General features: G+C 44.0%; 2 protein-coding genes across 8 annotated transcripts in view; both read left to right on the forward strand.

Moving 5' to 3' along the window:
• Positions 1 to 1,739, forward strand: part of LOC119401410 (ADP-ribosylation factor GTPase-activating protein 2) — a 33,737-nt gene extending 31,998 nt beyond the window's left edge. For 2 of the 4 annotated variants that reach the window (XM_037668190.2, XM_037668192.2), the window contains 2 exons: positions 1,431 to 1,451; positions 1,574 to 1,739. In XM_037668190.2, the coding sequence (XP_037524118.1) occupies positions 1,431 to 1,439 (9 nt within the window). In that variant the 3' untranslated portion in view covers positions 1,440 to 1,451; positions 1,574 to 1,739. The remainder of the gene's footprint in view (positions 1 to 1,430; positions 1,452 to 1,573) is intronic. The other 2 variants (XM_037668189.2, XM_037668191.2) reach the window with 1 other exon arrangement.
• A 1,341-nt stretch (positions 1,740 to 3,080) lies between these two features.
• The window catches only part of LOC119401414 (carnitine O-palmitoyltransferase 1, liver isoform), a 32,992-nt gene continuing 17,853 nt past the window's right edge, over positions 3,081 to 18,219 (forward strand). The window contains exons 1-4 of one of the 4 annotated variants that reach the window (XM_037668197.2): positions 3,081 to 3,367; positions 5,556 to 6,015; positions 14,978 to 15,207; positions 17,759 to 18,046. In XM_037668197.2, the coding sequence (XP_037524125.1) occupies positions 5,575 to 6,015; positions 14,978 to 15,207; positions 17,759 to 18,046 (959 nt within the window). In that variant the 5' untranslated portion in view covers positions 3,081 to 3,367; positions 5,556 to 5,574. Of the gene's footprint in view, positions 3,368 to 3,823; positions 4,047 to 4,615; positions 4,648 to 5,555; positions 6,016 to 14,977; positions 15,208 to 17,758; positions 18,047 to 18,219 lie in introns of those variants that run through there. The other 3 variants (XM_037668199.2, XM_037668198.2, XM_037668196.2) reach the window with 3 other exon arrangements.

An 18,219-nucleotide genomic window follows, 5' to 3' on the forward strand; every position in this document is an offset into this window, starting at 1 on the left:
ACGCGCATAGAATCCGCCGGCAGCATCATGGCGGATGGACGATCTGTCGCAGAGCATCTCAATGGCGAAAAATTTACCGGGATGTGCGTGAGGTGGCAGAAAGCATGTCTCCGATGAAGACACGTGTCTTGCGATGCGGCCGCACGGCTCTGGCAACGAGAAATGGTCGAATTTCTAGCGGAATTTCGCGGCAATCCTAGGCAAGCTCCTTTTCCTTATGTGGTGGCACTTGCGAAAACTTCGTTCAAGCGGAAATACCCAGAAAAAGTATTCGTTATGACGAGACATTTTTCGCATTGTTTTCTATGGGCGGCTGACGGGGAATCGAAAATTATTCGTTGTGGCGGAAATTTCGTTGTAGCGGTATTCGTTATAGCGGGATTCGACTGTAATTGTGGGAAGCCAGGAGGGCGTTTGCAGACAATCTTTAAAATTCATTTGCAAACAATCTGCGCATGTCTCAAGCCTGTAATTTGGCATAAATGACGGAAACGTGCAAAGGAACGTACCCAGCGAATTTCACTGAGATCCATCGACCTCGAAAAATCGCCGGAGTTGGCCTACGTTAAAGAACGCTGAGTGGGAAAATTAATCCAAAGTCGTTCACCATAGTGCAAGTCATAATCATACCACGGTTTTGGCTTGTAAAATACCAGAACTTTTTTGTGAATGGAGGTAACCCAGGCGCTTCAGTTGCGTGCAAGGGTTGAAAAATGTGGAGATTTTGTCTTCATGGGAATAATGGGTAGTACATGGATTTGTCTAAACTTCATTCTTCTGTCTTCAAGCAGCCTTAATTGATGAAAAATTGTTGAACAGGGAATTTTGCTGGAGCCAATGTTCCAGCAGCATTCCCTGCCAATTGATGAACATTCCCAGTTCATCAACTTTTCATCACTTCAGGCCTTCATCTTCCCCTGAACTCTCTGGTTTGGATCTCCAGTGGCATTATGGCTTTGCAAATCAATAATGTTTCAACTGAACATTTTGTTATAAATGCATCAATTTGAAATTAAAACTTTTTGTATTCCCACATTGAGAGAAGTGTGACTGTTTGACAATGTAGAAAGATAAGAGCTGGGTGAGATCGGCTCAAGACGTTGTGAGAATGCCTGAAGACGAATACGAAGACTAGACAAATCCATTTCTAACACCCGTTGTCATCACGATAGCTGAACGATTGTAGAATCAGAGCTCTCTGTAGTAATTTTTGTAGGGAAGTGTTTGCTTCAAATAGTACAGCTTATCTTTGCAACATATTTCTTGCTTTGCTTTGTATCGTATTTCTCGTATGCATATTCTCATATGCGTATCGTATGTGTCTCGTATGCTCATTTTTCTATGTCATTGCACTTGTTTGCTCTTCTCCACGAGATCACTAACAAGCATGCCTTGTTTTTTCTCACTTTTTCTCTGCACTTCACTAACAGAGAAAGTGAACCGTGCTCACGGTAAGGACGAAGAGCCTTTCTTGAACTTGCTTCAAAATGGGAAGGGTTTGAGCATACGGGGTACTACCGTGCTACGGATACTGCGTATCTCTGAAGCCCCTGCACACCTTTTTTCATTTCAGGATCGTTATGGCTATTAAAAAGAAGAGGCCTTTGGGACTGGATTTTTTTTTCTGATGAAGTTTTTCCGGTGATCATCAAGGCACTTCCCGATGATGCATCTCTTCGGGCTGCCCCACGGCAAAGGCCATTTATTGAAAGTGCAAATAAACATGCCGTTTGTAGGTTTGTAACTTTGTGGCTGATTCTTTTATAGAAATAGAAAAGAAAGCTATATCAGAGATCTAGTATGATAAGTAAATAAGACCATGGCAATAGGACAGATTAGACGTGGCTCTAAGGAAAACTTGAAACTGCAGTTTGTTTACCAAGATCTCGCGTACGTTCCTGCTTGTCATTAAAACAGTTGCGGGAGTAGTCTTGTAAAGTGTGATCTCAATGACCGCATTCGTTATCAGACGTCGGGCTCTCGTACACAGCTCGTGAACTCGTGGTTTGGCTCACAACCTCTTCACCTTTGAGCGCCTATTTCTGCTGTGCTCGAGCGCTCACTTGTAGTTTGCGATAAAACATGCTAGTCTACAAGGTGCACATCCACGCGAGTCGTGTCTCGAAGAAAAAAAAGAGAGTCAGAAAAGCAAAGGCCCCGTGCACTTGTCATGTGCTGAAGGCGTCGTTTAGATTAGACGGCAAGTGTCAAGGATGTGTTGGGAGATAACGCGCACACTTCACCTTTCGTGCGCCTATTGGGGAGGTTCCGGGTCAGATATGCGGCGCTGCCGGACGTCGATGACAACAGCGACATATCAATATGCAGAGTGTGCGTATCTGAACCACCTAGTTTTTCGAGCAAGTTGTGCAAGTGCCGGCCTGCAACCATATATGCACTTTGTGCAGTAATGACTCGGAGCCTGTAAACAAGTAGTGTGGAGTTGGCTCTGCTGTTGAATAAATTGTATCGCAGTGTTTGAAAGGGGTAGGGAAGCATTAGAAATATGTTTGGCAGTGTGCAAATTCTGCTATTCACTGCAAACAACTGAGAAAGGTTTAGCTCACATGTAGAGGATTTACAGGCTTCAATTCGGGTTGTGTTATGCACAATATAGGGCTATCTGAATAACAATTAATGCTCATGTTTGAACAAGAACATTGACTAATATTCAAAGATTTACCCTGATTAGGCAGATTAATGGAACATGCTAGAATGGACTCTATTTACTTATTAGTATGTCCTACATACTAACAGCGGGCTTGAGTAGGTCGACCTGACGCGATCTAGCTGAAAGGAGAATACCGGTCCTGTTCTTTTTAAAGTTCCCGCCCCTACGTCGCCTGATTGGCTGCTGACGATTACTGGAGTTCATTTAGTTTAGGTTTGAACAGAGCGCGAATGATGATTGTGAAATACGAAACCTGTCCAACCGGCGCAGCTAGACAGTTAAAAGAATATATTGTGAAACTCTACTGTCCTAGCATAGGATCACTGGTGTTTTGGCGAGCGCCGTCAGCGTCGACGCTGGCGGGCGAGCGACGCATGTGCGCTTATTTCCGGGTACCGGTGTGTTTGTTTTGTGCCGTCGTCGCGCCCCGCTAGCCGAGCTGTAGCCAACTACACTAAACGTGCGTTGGCGGCGGCGCGGTGCATGTGTCGCAGCAGCGTGCTCGGATCGACAGCTGCGCATCCCGCGCCCAGCAGGCACCTTCAAACCGGCGGGCGCGGCGGTGCGTCGACCACCGGCGTCTTGACGTCGTTCCAAAAGTCTTCGAGGTCCCCCACCACACGCAACGCAGCTGCACCGCCTGCCTCCGGTAGGTTGGGCTCCGCCGCAAAGCTACCGAGGAGCTTCATCACGTTGGTACGCTGGCCCTCTCCGCGTTCCTCGCGTCGCCTTTTTTTTTTGTCCCAGCGACGAGGCGTTCAGTTTCTTCACCGGCGGCTAAAGTTCGTTTCCAAGAAACGCCTTGCGTTGTGTCATCAACCGAACGGATCAATTTACTCGAACGCCGAGGGGCATGCAACGATCGCGGGATCGTCTCCGAAGCGCAGCGCGCAGTCGGTTTCGTCAGCGCAGAGCCACACGCCTAATAACAACCCGCGAGACGGCAGCGGGGCCGTAGTTGCTGCTCTCATCAAAACGACCGCCACCTTGCATTGTTGCCGCGTCTCGTGCGTCTACGCACCTGACGCCCCTTCGAGGGGCAGCGCGGAGGGTCAGGGGAGGGCGTTCTAACGACGTAAGCAGTGGACGTAAGCGCACGGCCCTTCTATCACGGGCCGCAATCGCCGGGGGGAGGGGAGTAGGTCGCACGCTCGCTCTCTATTTATCGCTTGTTCTTGTTTATTTTGTCGTCTCCGCGAGGAAAACCCGTCGGTGGATTCCTCTCCTCCGTCCGCGTGCAAGGCCACTACTACCATTGCCCTTTTTACTTCTCTGGTCGCGTACCCTTGCTGTGTGCGTCGCCGCTACGACAACCAGCCTCCCTAGTAGTAGTACCTGCCCAGCGATCTCTTCCTGCCGCATCGGGGAGCCAAAGGTGCGTCGGGTCATCACTCCTCACTTCTCTCGTTATCTTTTTTTTAATGGGCTGTTTTTCTTCGTTCATGTGCGCACATCGGCTGGATGCCAAAACGTGTCAATGTTCCACCAAGATCCACCTCAGCTCTATTAAGCAGGGTGCGTGCTCAGTACACGAGGAAAAGAAAGACGCGGCCAGGTAGTTATGACTGCCGGGCAGCTGGTCGAATACTAATGGTGAGAACGCCAAAGGTTTCCTGCTCCCTTGTTTTTCGGTTCGCTGGACACATTCTCATGGAACCGTCGGCTGCGCTTCCACATGCGTGCTGACGTCGAGCTCTGACGCTGGTTTGCGGCACCACGTGTGCACGGCCGCTCTTTCCCATGCGCGCGAAGCTGAAAGTTTTCGGACGCACCCCGACAATTTTGTTGCGAGCTGCGTTGATTTGCTAGAGAAACGCAGGTGCCCTAGCTCTACCTGGGCTGTGCCCATTGAAATTCGTTGCATCTGCCGTGCTTCTAGCGGTAACGTGCTGTTTTGGTTTCGTCATGTAGCGCACCGGCACATCATTTTCGCTGTCTCAATATACTAACGACGCAGTTATGGTACTCCTCTTCAGGTATTGTGACCATGTCATTGTGCAATATATGTAAACTAACTTCATTGACATGCAACCCACACGCATGGCTGCACTATTTGTTTTCCCCTTGAAGATGCCTGCCATGCCGAGTTTAATTTTGATTCCTTGTGACTGCCTCAGCATTTCAATGAATGCCTCAGCAGTTCATTCATTTATGAGTTTCACCTGTTTAAGTCACTCATTCATCCTCATTCTCAAATGCAGAAGCTTGGTAACATTTGTGGAGTATCAGTAAAATTTTGTTAATTAAAGGGAGGTTTGGGTATGTAACACTTTAACATCTCTGATGGCAATTGGATATTGTATTGCAGCTGCCTTGTTCTCAACTGGATTATGTCTCAGCAGGCTGATTCATTCATCACTTGATGACTAATATAATTGATTGCATGAAGGAACATGAAAACTGAAGGAAAACCAACTTGCCCAATAGTTGCTCTTGTTGAAGGAGTCTGAATGACTTTCAGGCACTGACTCTGTGCCTTCCAGATGTGTGCACTTATGTTGTGATATGCACTGGTTCATCAATCATATTTGCATCTATCAAATTTGCCTGTAACCAGTTTTAAGCATGAAAGCTTCTAGGAATGTATGACGTGCCACTACTCACTAGTAACTTAACTCTGGTCTACCACATGCCTTAAACAGATAGCTGGGACATGACCCCGAGAAAGCTGTAGTACATGTACGATACTGTTACCAGTATCATGAATACACGGGAGAGACAGAAGCGAATATATTATATTTACTAGGAGCTGTGTCACGGAATGGCTGGCAGCATTTCATGCAGCATGCCACCTTTTTTATCTCTTTGTTGCTGGATATAGTCATCAACTGATGCACAGTGCCTCGTAACAATATCCTAATCCACGCACATTGTTTCGTTACAGAAGGGGGTCCACAGCCACTATGGCGGAAGCACATCAGGCTGTGGCCTTCAGCTTCACAGTGACCCACGAAGGTGTCAACATCAACTATGACCGTGAAGTGCTATTGCTCGTGTGGCAGAGCGGCTTGCGCTCGTGGAAGAAGCGTGTGGCTCGCTTTTTGACCAACCTCTACAACGGCGTGTACCCGTCCTCCTACCGGAGCCTGTACCTCTTGCTCTCCATAGTGACTGGCTTCTCGCTGCTTGAACGCGATGGCGGGTTCACTCTGCGACTGGCGTCGGTCATATCCAGCCAGAAGACTGCGGCGGGTGCGTCGACGGCCCTTCTGCCGCGGTTGGCGGCGAGTGGAGTGACCAGCGTGGTGCTTTGGGTTCTTTGGAGCCTTGCACAGAGATATGCTCTCAAAGCACTGTTCCTCTACAAGGGATGGATGTACGAGAGCAGAGGCAGTGGCAGCAAGGTACGTTGCAGCATTCTATTTGTGACGTGTATAGATAAGCTGCACAGAGTGAAATCGCGAGAATACAGTAGGGCTGTTGTTGCATCTTTTTTTATAAAACTTCGGTTGGGCCTAGTTGGTACATAACCTTTAAGGTACTTTAGCATAAACCAGGATGGGCCACAAGGAAGAGATGAGACAGGCACAGTGCCAGTGCTTGTCACATCTCTTCTTTGTGGTCTGTCCTGGTTTGCGTTTAAGTCATTACCTTAAAATGTTGTCACATTGCTTAGGAAAAAAAAATTACATAGAGCCTAATGTGGTGAATGTTTTTTTAAAGGGAAAATTAATACACGTGGCCTAGTTTTAAAGAGCTACATGATAAATATAGTTCAAAACAGCTTGTTTTGTCTTTTTTATGCTTGTCAGTTCTCTGAGTGCTACCACATTAAACTGATGGCAAAGTTTTCTATCAGTACTGTCCCATGTGATATACAGCGATGGCAGTGATGAACATGAAAGTTGCACATGTAAATTTGGTGTTTGCCTTGTTCACTAACGTCATGACGACGTGTTCAGCGGTGTGCAAATATTTATTGCAACAGCAGTGTCCTTAATATGGGCTGTGTTATTTCAAGTTGCCATGTTATTTCATTGAAAATATAACAGTCTCTAATATGACTGGGTAAAGATAACATTGAGTATAAAAATGTTGTCAAGTCTAAAGGAGCATTTGGAGGCAGTAGGTTTCATTTGAGTCTAGTGTCTCATTGCCAGGAATGATCACATTTCATTGTAGAACTGGCCATAGCAAAGGCTGGCATGGAGGCCCTGATTGCGTAAAGAAATATTTCATGTTAGAGAGAAAAAAAAAAAACACTGCTATAAAAAAAGACGTATGATAGATGGGCAGCGCAAGTGCACATATGTGTGATATCGTCACTTCATATTGTTTTCAGCTGTACTGCGTCGCTGTGGCATGACATCACTGCGTTGACTTTTACGACGGTTGTGCCTTTCCCATTTTTTTTCCGACTCTCTCATCCGGTCTGTCAGTTCATGAGAAATTAATCGTTTCTCATAGCATGGAACAGCTGCAACACTGCTGCATGTTCAGGGCATACATGCTTGGGCATTTGAATCCGGCCTGTTTAGAACTTATTCTCTGGATTCTTTACTGGCATTTTACGGGGTTCTTGTTAGTCGTACTTGCTCTCCAAGCCAAAGTGAACACGTGGCCTTTTGTGCATGAATCTGATCGGCTGGTATTGAGATGGCATAAGTTACTGCTCTAATTAGTTAATGACCCGAGGCAGCTTGCAGAGGCACAGTTAGTAGTTTATGTGGGCCACTAATTTGTTCTTGCTAAGCTCTCCAATGTGCTGTATAGACTTTTTCAATATCTGTGCCCCCCCCCCCTCTCTCTCTCTCTCTCGTTTTTTTTAAATGGCAACATATGTTTTTCGCTTAGAATAAAGTGTATACGCTGAAACCTCGATATAACGAAATATCGGTTATAATGAAGTAAACGAAAAATAGTCTTGCAATACATACAGTGTTAGGAATATACGTTTATAACGAAGTTTCGGTAGCAATATATGTTTATAACGAAGTTTCGGTTATCATGAAGTTATTTTCGTGTAAGATGGAAATTCGTTATAATGAGTTTACCTTTATGCATTATTTGCAAAAGATATCAAAAGTCGTGCATTAGTGCGTGTTGACATTATCAATAACAACTTGCACATCTATCTTTTCATGTTTCTCCCCGACACCGTTCTGGATCTTGTGGCCTAGGATCAAACTAACTATGAGCATCTTAATGCTGAAGCAACATATTTTAAACGTGGCCATTTTACTCACTGTCTGTGCTTCATAATTTTCTTGTAAAGCATACACTTGTTGCATCTTGAAAATGCATCAAGTATGACTACCAGCTGCAAATGAACACACCAGACAATGGTGGCATAATGCTTTGTTGTTCCTGTATAGCCTATTCTTTTAAGGTTATTAGGTCCGCTTGATCTGTGGAAAGATGAACAAACCTCAACTTGAGTTTCACGCTATAAATAAATCTAGCTGCACAATCTGAAGGAGAGGCGTATTGTTTAACTTTCGTGTGAATCCGGTGTGTGGCTACTATACGAGTTTACATGGTAGTTCTCATCTTGCCTTGTTTCGTGGCCAGAACCACTTCAGTCTTCTCTCGCCAGCCTTGGATGCAATGATTGTGTCCTTGACTCCTTAGATCTTGTTGTTCTAAGCGCTGCCTTCTTCCAGCCACTCTATAACAACAATAGTAATTGTTGTTGTGTTATTGAAATCATTAGATAGAAAGTACCTGGAAATTTATATGAGAAAATAGCTATGGAGCACCAACTCTGAAACAGAAAAGCCCTACTGGTTTCTCTGCTTCTTGAAATAGAACAAAACTTTCGTCTTGCATACTGTCTGATAAGGCTACAGGCAAAGAAGAAAATATTTCATTTGCCGCAAGAAAAAAAAGAAGGTGCTTCAAAAGGAATTTACTGCCACCCAGAAAAGAAGAAAATTGTTATTACAGTTTGTCATGGAACCCGGAGAAGTTTCATTAGTTCAAAACTATGATATTTTTATGCTTTGAATTCCTGGCAACATGTAACCACTGATTTGTGCTGGTATTCCCGGTAATGAAACCACCGGCCGACACTGCTAAACAAGTGAAAATGAGAGCAGAAGTTTTCTGTTTGTTTCGTTACGTTCTGGGTAGTCTACATAGACATCTATTAGAAAGTCCTGCCAGTTACCCTAGTTTTCTGTGCTTTTACACCACATAGACGTGTTGTTGCGTGATCGGTGTTGCAGCTGTTCTTGGCAGCGCCTGTGGCACAATTGCGTGTGTAACTCTCGTTTTCCGTCGAGCGTGAAAAGCAGCTGGCTTCAGGTTACGCGACGAGTGGAAAATCTATGCGCAAATTTTAACCAGGCTTGCAAAAAGGGTGTGGGCTGTGCCACTAGACTGTTGTTAAAAGTTGTTGGTTTAGTAACCCAGATTTTTTTAAGGCAAGGGTACTCTTTGCAGGCTGACAAGCACCCATGGTTGCGCTTTTCAGTTTTTGCATACTTGTGGTAAATTCCGAGTTTTATGTGCAGATTATTTTAAGCGAAAAGGTGTTCTTATTAAGAAAGTGCTGAACTGATTTCAACAAAGTGACTGCTGTGAACAGGTCTATGTTTGATTTAGTCCCTGAAATTCTTTCTCAAGTTGTGGGAAAGTGCTCAATCGAAAGAAAAGAAAATCAGAGCAGGGAGTTCAGTGCTAAAAATACACATTCAAAGCAGATGCCATAATACTATTAACTGCACTTCTGTAAGTATTTAAACTTTATAAACATGCCTTATTATTTTACATTTGGTATCAAGTATTTACTTTGCCAATGTTGCAGAAGTCGCGATAACAAATATTTTGGTGTGTAACAACAAAGCATACTGATATACCTAAAGATTTTTTCCCATGAAGGTAGCTATAGACTAGCTTACGTAATTGTGGTATCTGTTTTATTGATGAATTATGTAGGTGTGTACTTCATACATAATCAACTTTTCCAAGATTTCTAATTTCTGCCTATTTTTGGTTAAAAAAAGAAACTGTGGTTACGTAACGAAAAGGAATATTCTGAACAGTTGCTATAGCGTAGCTTTTTGCCCGAAGAGAATTTCGCTCATCCGAGTTTAGCAGTTTTTTAGTCGGACATGTAAAGGGTTTCCGAGGTCTTGAAATGTTAAGCTGTGCATTAAAATACACCTCCAGTAAATATAGCTGCAATATATACTGCTGCTTCCCAGAGAAATACACCGTGTAAATCCACAGATGAAATAGCTAGGGCAATTGAAGTCTATTGTGACACATAAGAAATTTGGCTACACACAATCAAAAACCATTTTAAAGCTATCGAGTTAAGGCACAGGTTCGTTAGGGATTATGCAAAATGCAAAGAAACCACGACACTGACATCATATGAAATGTAACTCGAGTGTTGAAAATGTTCTCGTTTTAAAAAAAAAAGTCCAGCAAATTAATACTGGTCACGCAATGGTACTTAGGATTATGTTCACTTGTAACTGAAAAATGTGTAATAAAATATTGACATCTATAAATATTAAGTAATGGCTTGCTGATGTGTTTCCTTTGCCAACTTTATTTAAACTCCTTGTTCTTTCTTTGTTTTCTGCAAAAAAGAAAGCGCCGGGTTTAATCTCTACCAGGTTTCACTTTCACTACGACCACGTGCCAGTAGAGTTGTTTCAGAAGCAAAAACACGTGAGAAATAAAAAGAGTACTAAAGGAGCAGGATTTCGAGATCAAGAAAAAAAGTAAAGGAGCAGAAGCGGGACCTCGAGAGTGCCGCTTTCACTTTCTTTATCTCGTGATAACAGGACGTTACGTATGGACGGCCCGAGGCACTATGACGCACTTCGCTGACTTCCAGAGCGAGCGTGGGCTAGCCTTGGTGAGGAGGGGGCGGCTGTGCTATCAAGGTCACTGTATCTTGAGCAGGCCTTGCTTTTGCAACTGTGCGATGGCGTAAACTGCTCCCCGCTGCAGCTCTCTTTGTTTGTTCTGAAAGCCGAGCGGAGCCGGCAGTCTGCTTGTTTATCACCCCCCCCCCACCCCTCCACCCCCCATTTTTTTCTTTCGAGTTCCACGTGGATGCGCTGGCTCTTTCCTGCCGCACGTGGCACGAGAGCCGCGATCGCAATTAAATGGAGGAGGGAATTGAAAGTGGGGTTTGGCAGTAGAGGAGGGGATGGGAGGATGTCTATGGTGCATGAGTAACGACTTTGTCGTCTATGAAAGCCGCCCCCTCCAGAAAACATTTCCTCTTTCCTGGGCAGAATGCAATAAGGAGGAATGAGCGAGTGTCTGGAGAGCCGTCTTCATCACTGCCCGACTCCAGGAAGTGCCGTACTTTTTCCTGCTGCTCAGCATAATTACACCTGGAATTTGTTTTTCTTTCGAGTGCAGGGGACCTCTTTTTTTTTCTTGTTGTTTTTTTTTTTTTGCCTCTGCCAGAGTTGGAGAATGTACCGGCACCCGACAGCTGTTCCGTCTCTCCCTTGTGAGGCAAAACAATGGCTTATCGGGTTCATCTTGTGTACGTTCATTGTTTGGGCGGATGTCACTTAGCCACGACAAGCCAAGCCCTGTCTCTCCTGTCCGGTGTGGCTTTGCATAGAATGGAACAGCTGTCTTTGGAGTCTAAGGCTGTATGTGGAAGCTGCTATGTGGGTGCGGCTTACGAGAAGGTTGCTGTGTTGCTGGTCTATTGATGCTTTAATGGCTAAAGGGAGGCCAGGGAAAAACCTCATAATCTGTCTGTAGGTCTGGCTTGAATGGAAAGTTCCTCAAGCAGATGTTGAATAGAGGGCTGGTATCGCTTGCCTTAATGACTTGTTGAGCATTCAAAGTCACGATTTGTTAGTTTTTTTTTTCTTTTGGGGGGTGGTGGGGGAATAGTTTTTTTTATGTTGCTTGGTCATAATAAAATGAGCAAATAATTCTTAATTTCTTCTTAACTATTTATGATATAGCCAAATAGTAATGTTTTCATGATTAAGAATGTGATTATGCTTTGCATCATAATGTGGAAGTGGGCGTCTGTCAGTATTTAATTTTGTGAACTCTGTTTAAGCATTTTGGCACACGTGTTCGCTCGCGTAATGGCTGGTGATAACTTTGATTACTACAGTATCAGGAATACTTGCTAAAAAGAATGTTAATTTTTAGTCATACTTCAGGTCTTGATAACACTTCCATTTTATGACAAAATGAATACCTTATTGATGGAAGAAATCGTGCCTTCTGTGCTTTGTCAAACAAATTCTGTGCTTTGAAACAAAATGTATTGATTTCTCTCCTGAAATTGCTTTTCTCAACATTATTCTGTTTTTATAGGTGTGTGCATGCATGCATGCAATACACATGATATAGAACTTCAAAGGGTGTAGATTTAAGTCCAAAATTTTCTTCACTTCAGTGACGTTCGTTTGACTTGACCTTGCCAGTATGTTCAGGTAATGAACATTTAAGTTCAATAAAGAATTCTGTGTGGCCTGCCAATCAGTAGTGCAGCTGTCACATTGTACAGTCCAGTTCGCGGTTAATGGGAACAGCTTGGTATTTGCCATTGATTATTGCCTAGGTGTGGTGCAATAACCCAACAAATTTTTCACATCTAGAGGTATGTTCAGTTTATCATATCTGTTGTTTTTTTCCATTAGTGGTACAAAACTTGTTTAGTTCTGTTTCTTTTATTAACTGCTGAGAGTTCCCTTCAACAGTGTAGTGGGCTGTGCATGTAACTTGATAAAAGTGACCTTTGTGTGTGAGTCACCATGAAGGCTGTCCTACATTTTTCTTATCTTTCATGGCTTGCACCTGCAGTTCATCCTTTGCTGCCTGCGTGATAAAGACTGCCTTATCATTGCCTCCTTGCTCTGCGTAATATCTTATCACTTCTGGCTCTGTCATTGATTGCAGTGTACTAGGATGTTGGCTTTGTTGGAAAGGACTTTCACAAGTGCCCTCTTCTTTTTTTTTTTCTATTTCTTGGATCTGAACATGGCAGTGCTAAGAGGAGCAATCTATTCCTTCCACTATATGTTTCATGTGGCAAACACCTTGATTGACCGAGATAACTGAGACGAGATACAAAGCGAGGAGAGATGGAAGACGCTGGCAGATGCCGTTGGAATTGCAGTTATGTTCACTGCTTTCAAAAGTTATTTCAAACTTGCAATGCAGCTTAGATTCTTTCTGAAGTCTATTCCAATAAAAAGTTGACTAAAGAAAGAAAGCATTGATTGTCAAGGACTTTATTTAAAGCTAAGTTGTTTTTAACGAACTTCAGCCTCTCAGAATGATGCACACCTGTGCTTCTAATAAAATGCTTTATCGAATACGCATGCATTTATTGTTTTACTGAACTGGAGGAAATCCTCGTATGAAATTTTATGTGCTATGACAAGGGGGGAAGGACATTCTTCAAACGTTCCAACGATTTGTGACGACTCAGAGTGCAACCCCGAGGCACCACACTGTAAAAGTAATAACTTATAAGAAATCATGCACATATCTCAAAAGTCTCAGAGCTTGGGTTTCTAGGGACCACTGCTGCAGCATTCTGTAGCGGAAACAGATTGAAAAAAAAGGGGGATGGGAGGGGAGGGGGGGGTCGCTTGCTTGGCTGTTGGCACATATTCCATATCTCCTGAAAAGGGCAAGGGGTCGCTTGCTCGGGATTTTACGGTATGCATTGATACCATGTGTTGCGCTCAAGTGGCACATATGCCCAACATGGCAGCCCATTGAAACTGCTTATACAATTTCGCTCCCGCATTGAATACATTCGGTGCAGTACCTTGCTTCTTTAATGACGGAATACTTGCTGCAATTCCTTCCACACACAAAATTCTCCAAAATTGCCACTGCAATGCAGCCCAGACGAGTAGATGTACTGTGACACCCTGAATTTGCCGGCAAGGCCTTGTGTTCCTTACTATTTGAAATCAGTTTTGCTCTTTACTATTTGAAACTTTGCTTACAATTGTGTGCACCTGGTTCTGTATCATCTCCAGTGGTTTAACATACATACTTCTCCACTCCCACCGAGGTACTCTAGTGGTTATGGTACTTGACTGTCGACCCGAAGGTCATGGTACCGAATCCCAGTCGCGGTGGCCACATTTCTATGAAGGCAAAATGTTAGAGCTCCATGCACTTAGGTTTAGGTACACCTTAAAGAACCCCAGATGGTCAAAATCACCCGGAGCCAAGCACTACAGCGTGTCTCATAATCATATCGTGGTTTTGGGACGTGATACCCCAACAATTATTATGATTATGCCTTTCCACACGGAAATTAAGTACTTAAGGGCTGTCTTTTCAGATTGCGGAAACTTGCAGATCTTTGACGTACTAAATGCCCAGCGTAGCTTGCCTGCTTTTTTTAGCTTGTGCTGGCGTCTCTAACGCTGAACATTAACCTTGTTGAATTTAATGTGCCTGCTATTAGTCTGGTTTCCACGCTCGAGTGCATATTAATTAGCCTTTAATGTGACAGCAGCCGTATAACTGACGTTCTACCCTATGGTGAGGAAGCATTGACAGACGAATTACGGGCAAGTGTAAACAAAGCTCTGAATATCGATGTGCGATCATTGCACGAGGAAAAAAAGACATTGGGGAGGCTGTGCTACCATTATGCGACTGATCATTATGCAAGCGAATACGCTAGTACATGTAAACAGCTGTGTCCTTGTATTTTTCCTCGTTGTCATGATGGCCCAGTGGTTACGGTGCTCGGCTACTTAACTAAAAGCTGCAGGTTTGATCCTAGCCATAGAAGACTCATTTCAATGAAGGGGAAATACCAGAGGCCCACTTTTGTACTGTGGAATGTCAGTGCATGTTAAAGAACCCCAGGTGGCCAAAAATATCTGGAGCCCTCAAGTGAATGCAACAGACAATTAGTTTAAGGAAAGCATAGGAGACATCAGTCATTGCTGTTAACTGTAGTGTAGTAATTATGACGTAAATTGAAGTGAATTAAAGCAGTCTTTTTTAAAAACACCGTTTCTGTTGGTGGGATCTGAATTAGTTAACGAAGTTGACAGGGAAGCGCCTTCCGTTGTAGCTCACTTGGTGGTGCATTGGACAAGTCATTCAAATGTTAGGATCCCACCGACGAAAAGGATGTTTTTTTGTCCACTTTAATTAATTTCGATTCACATCGTAATTACTGCACTACAGTTAAAGACAACATGCTGTCTTTCCTTGGCTCTCCTTGGCTTAACTGTCTGATGGATTCGTTTGGCTGTGTCTAACAAAGAAGCGAGCCCTTTGGAAAAATTCCCCTACTTCCAGAGCCCTCGTAGTCTCTCATTGTCCAAGATTCTTCGTTAAACCCTGTAAACTAACCAACTGCCTTTTTCTTCGTTTAAGGTGTCCTTGCCAACACAGCTATGGTTCTGTGCTGTCAAGTTGCTCAAGGGCCGGGATCCACTGTTGTTCAGCTACCAGTCGACACTGCCCAAGCTACCACTGCCATCGCTGGACGACACCATGCACCGCTACCTGAAGTCTGTGAAGCCGCTGCTCGACGAGGCGAACTACGAGCGCATGGAGGCACTGGCGGCCGAGTTCCGCAGCGGTATTGCCATCAAGTTGCAGAGGTAAGGCTCGTGGCTTTGGTGTAAGTGCGACGGACGATGGCATTTGAGCTGGGGCATGAGTTTTTTTCTTGGCACAATTTTCAGAGGTGTCACTACAGACAAAACACTAGTGCCGCTTGCACCTACGGGTTTCTTCCTGTTAATATTTTCGGTTTGGCTTTCTTCCAGTCTGCAACTTTAGGTAAATCTCACTCTCCTGATGAACATGTTTTGCTCTCTCATATTGGTGACTGTATTTTAACCCGTACACGCCCAGTGTCCTGCATGTAGGATGCTTCTTTGATGTGCTTTGAAATCGCTACTTCTTTAGCTGAAGACTAGAGCCACCTATAGCGAACCAAGCAGGTGTCTGCCTAAACGTGTGCTGTAGCCTACACATTGCTTGTCCTAACTATTGCCACGTGTGGACTGTTTCATCTGGGCGAACGTGTACTTTGTATGGGAGAGGCCATGGAGCGGAAGAAAATTTAAGTTATGACCCTTTCTCTGTCTTCAAATTGCGAAAATTCCGCCAGTCCACCGTTCAGGGAAAAAGTCGTTTGGTACCAATGACCATACTGTTGCCCCTTATTGCAAATAGACAAGGTGTGCTAGCTGCCGCGAGAAAACAACTCGGCGCAAAAAGTTCTGCAAAACAGTGTTGCACTTACCTGACAGTAAATAACTTTTTTTTGCAGTTTGTTGAGGGTACAAGTGCCCTATTTGTGAATAAAAATATTTCTTTTCTCAATTTTTGGGCGGGGTGCACAGTGCGCTTGCCCAAAATTAACGTTTATTCTCTCTCTCTCTCTCTCTCAATTTTTTTCAAGTTTGGGCACATATGGGTTACTAATGGGCATTTTCTGGGAAATTGTTTTCTTACATAGTCAGTGTTGCATCTTACACGAAAGTAGCTTTGGTATACCTGAAAATCCATTGTAAACATAACTCGAAACACTATATTTGCACTGTATTTACACATTTACCTTACATTTACAAGTAATAACATCCCCTATACTTTCCTTGGCATTATTGTCTGTTAGTGCTCAATTGTATTAAAACATGACTGTCATTTACTTCAATATATTGAGGTTTGACTGTAGCACACAGTTCAAACTGTAGGGGTGCACATATTTCCCTAGCCAAATGTATGCTCATTGTGTTTTGGAAGCTGTTAGTTTTGTTCACTTAGTGACACGGTGTGCAGCTACTGTATCCGTAAGCTTTTTCTTTAACCCTTGCTTTATCCTTACTTGAACAATCGCCAGTTCAAAGCTATACAAGTCGGCGGCTGCATTTTCGATGGAGGCGAAAATGTTTGAGGCCCATGTACTTAGTAGATTTAGGTGCACGTTAAAGAACCCCAGGAGGTCGAAATTTCCGGAGCCCTCCAATGCGGCATCTCTCATAATCATAGCGTGGTTTTGGGACGTTAAACCCCAGATATTATTAAGCTATACAAGTTATGTGTATTGCTTAGCAAAAATTGCATTGCTGTGTGGTTGAGAAAATGGTCATTGCCTTTAACAAGATTTTGCACAGAAGATTGTCCCATCAAAACATTTCTTGCTGTTATGAAGCAGCACGATCATGTGCTCACATGTGAGCAGCGTTCCTTTCCTTATGGCATCTCTTTGTTTATTTGCTGTGGAGACAATTATTTCACTCTTTTGACTCGTACAAATGCAGTTGTCATTTGCGTACTTCTAAATTAAGTCTCAAGCCACCATTCCGTTGAAAGTGGATGCTTACTGAAAAATAAGTTTCTTTGCACTTTCGAGCACATCTGATGCACAGAGGTGCAGGTAGGTTGCTCAGCTGAGTTGTTAAGACATCTTGTTACCACACTGTCACAAAATATAGAATAATGCCCTTCATATTTTTTTTCTCTTTTCATCCATCCACTGACTGAAACAGTCTTCCCATGCACATTACTGCTATCACTTGCTCGTCATCTTTTATCTGTTGTGACTGACCGCTTGCGTGTTTTCTGGCTGTTAGTAATATTTTGGTCACTTTCTGTATAACCCGTCCCTTATGCCACTCTGCCTTTTTGCAGCTCTTTAAGGTAATAAAAACTCACAGCGTCCCTTATGCATTCACGCCTAAGGTGACTCATAGGCAAAAGCCATCTTCTTTTTATTCTCAGTAGATTGCATTGATTCCCCCGCCTCTGAAAGCTTTCTGCACTTAGCATAGTTCTGCACTGCCTCCGGGATTGGCCGACATATGACCAAGCGACAATGTTATAATGTGACGTTAGATGACGCCATGATGACGTCACAAATTTTGGCAACCTGTGATGACGTGTTACATGTGACATCATCATAACGTCTGAAGTTTTGGTGACCTGTGGCATTGTGATGGCATCACAGGGTGACGTCATCACATCATAACGATTTTTTGCATCAATCGTGTTGACGACGCCGACAGTCACGTCTTGCATTTGATGAGGCATCTAAGGCTTTTGCCTTAAGAATTAAGTGTCTTGGCTCTGTCTCAGCTCTGTCATGGCTCTGTCATTTCTGTTGTTTCACGAGCCTTACTGTTTGTTGGCTGCTGCGCTGCGCAGATACCTGTGGCTAAAGTCCTGGTGGGCGACCAACTACGTGTCGGACTGGTGGGAAGAGTATGTGTACCTGCGAGGCCGCAGCCCCATCATGGTCAACTCCAACTTCTATGCTATCGACGCCATCATGGTGAAGATGAACTCGAACCAGGCTGCCCGGGCGGCGAACCTGGTGTATGCCTCGATGCTCTTCCGCCGCGGCATCGACACCCAGCAGATGAGCCCCATCATGGTGCAGGGGATCGTGCCCCTGTGCTCCCGGCAGTACGAGCGACAGTTCAACACCACTCGGTGAGATGACCTGCTTGAAACATCTTTTTTGTATAGTGAACGAAAGAGGTGGGGGGGGGGGATTGATCGAGGGCCTGTTTCTTTTGTTAGACACAACCTAATAAAACCAACAGACAATGAAGGTACGGAACGTATAGGGGACATTACTTGCATGTTTTAGCTGTAGTACAGTA

This window comes from Rhipicephalus sanguineus, chromosome 8, assembly GCF_013339695.2.
Source record: "Rhipicephalus sanguineus isolate Rsan-2018 chromosome 8, BIME_Rsan_1.4, whole genome shotgun sequence".
Lineage (NCBI taxonomy): Eukaryota > Metazoa > Arthropoda > Arachnida > Ixodida > Ixodidae > Rhipicephalus > Rhipicephalus sanguineus.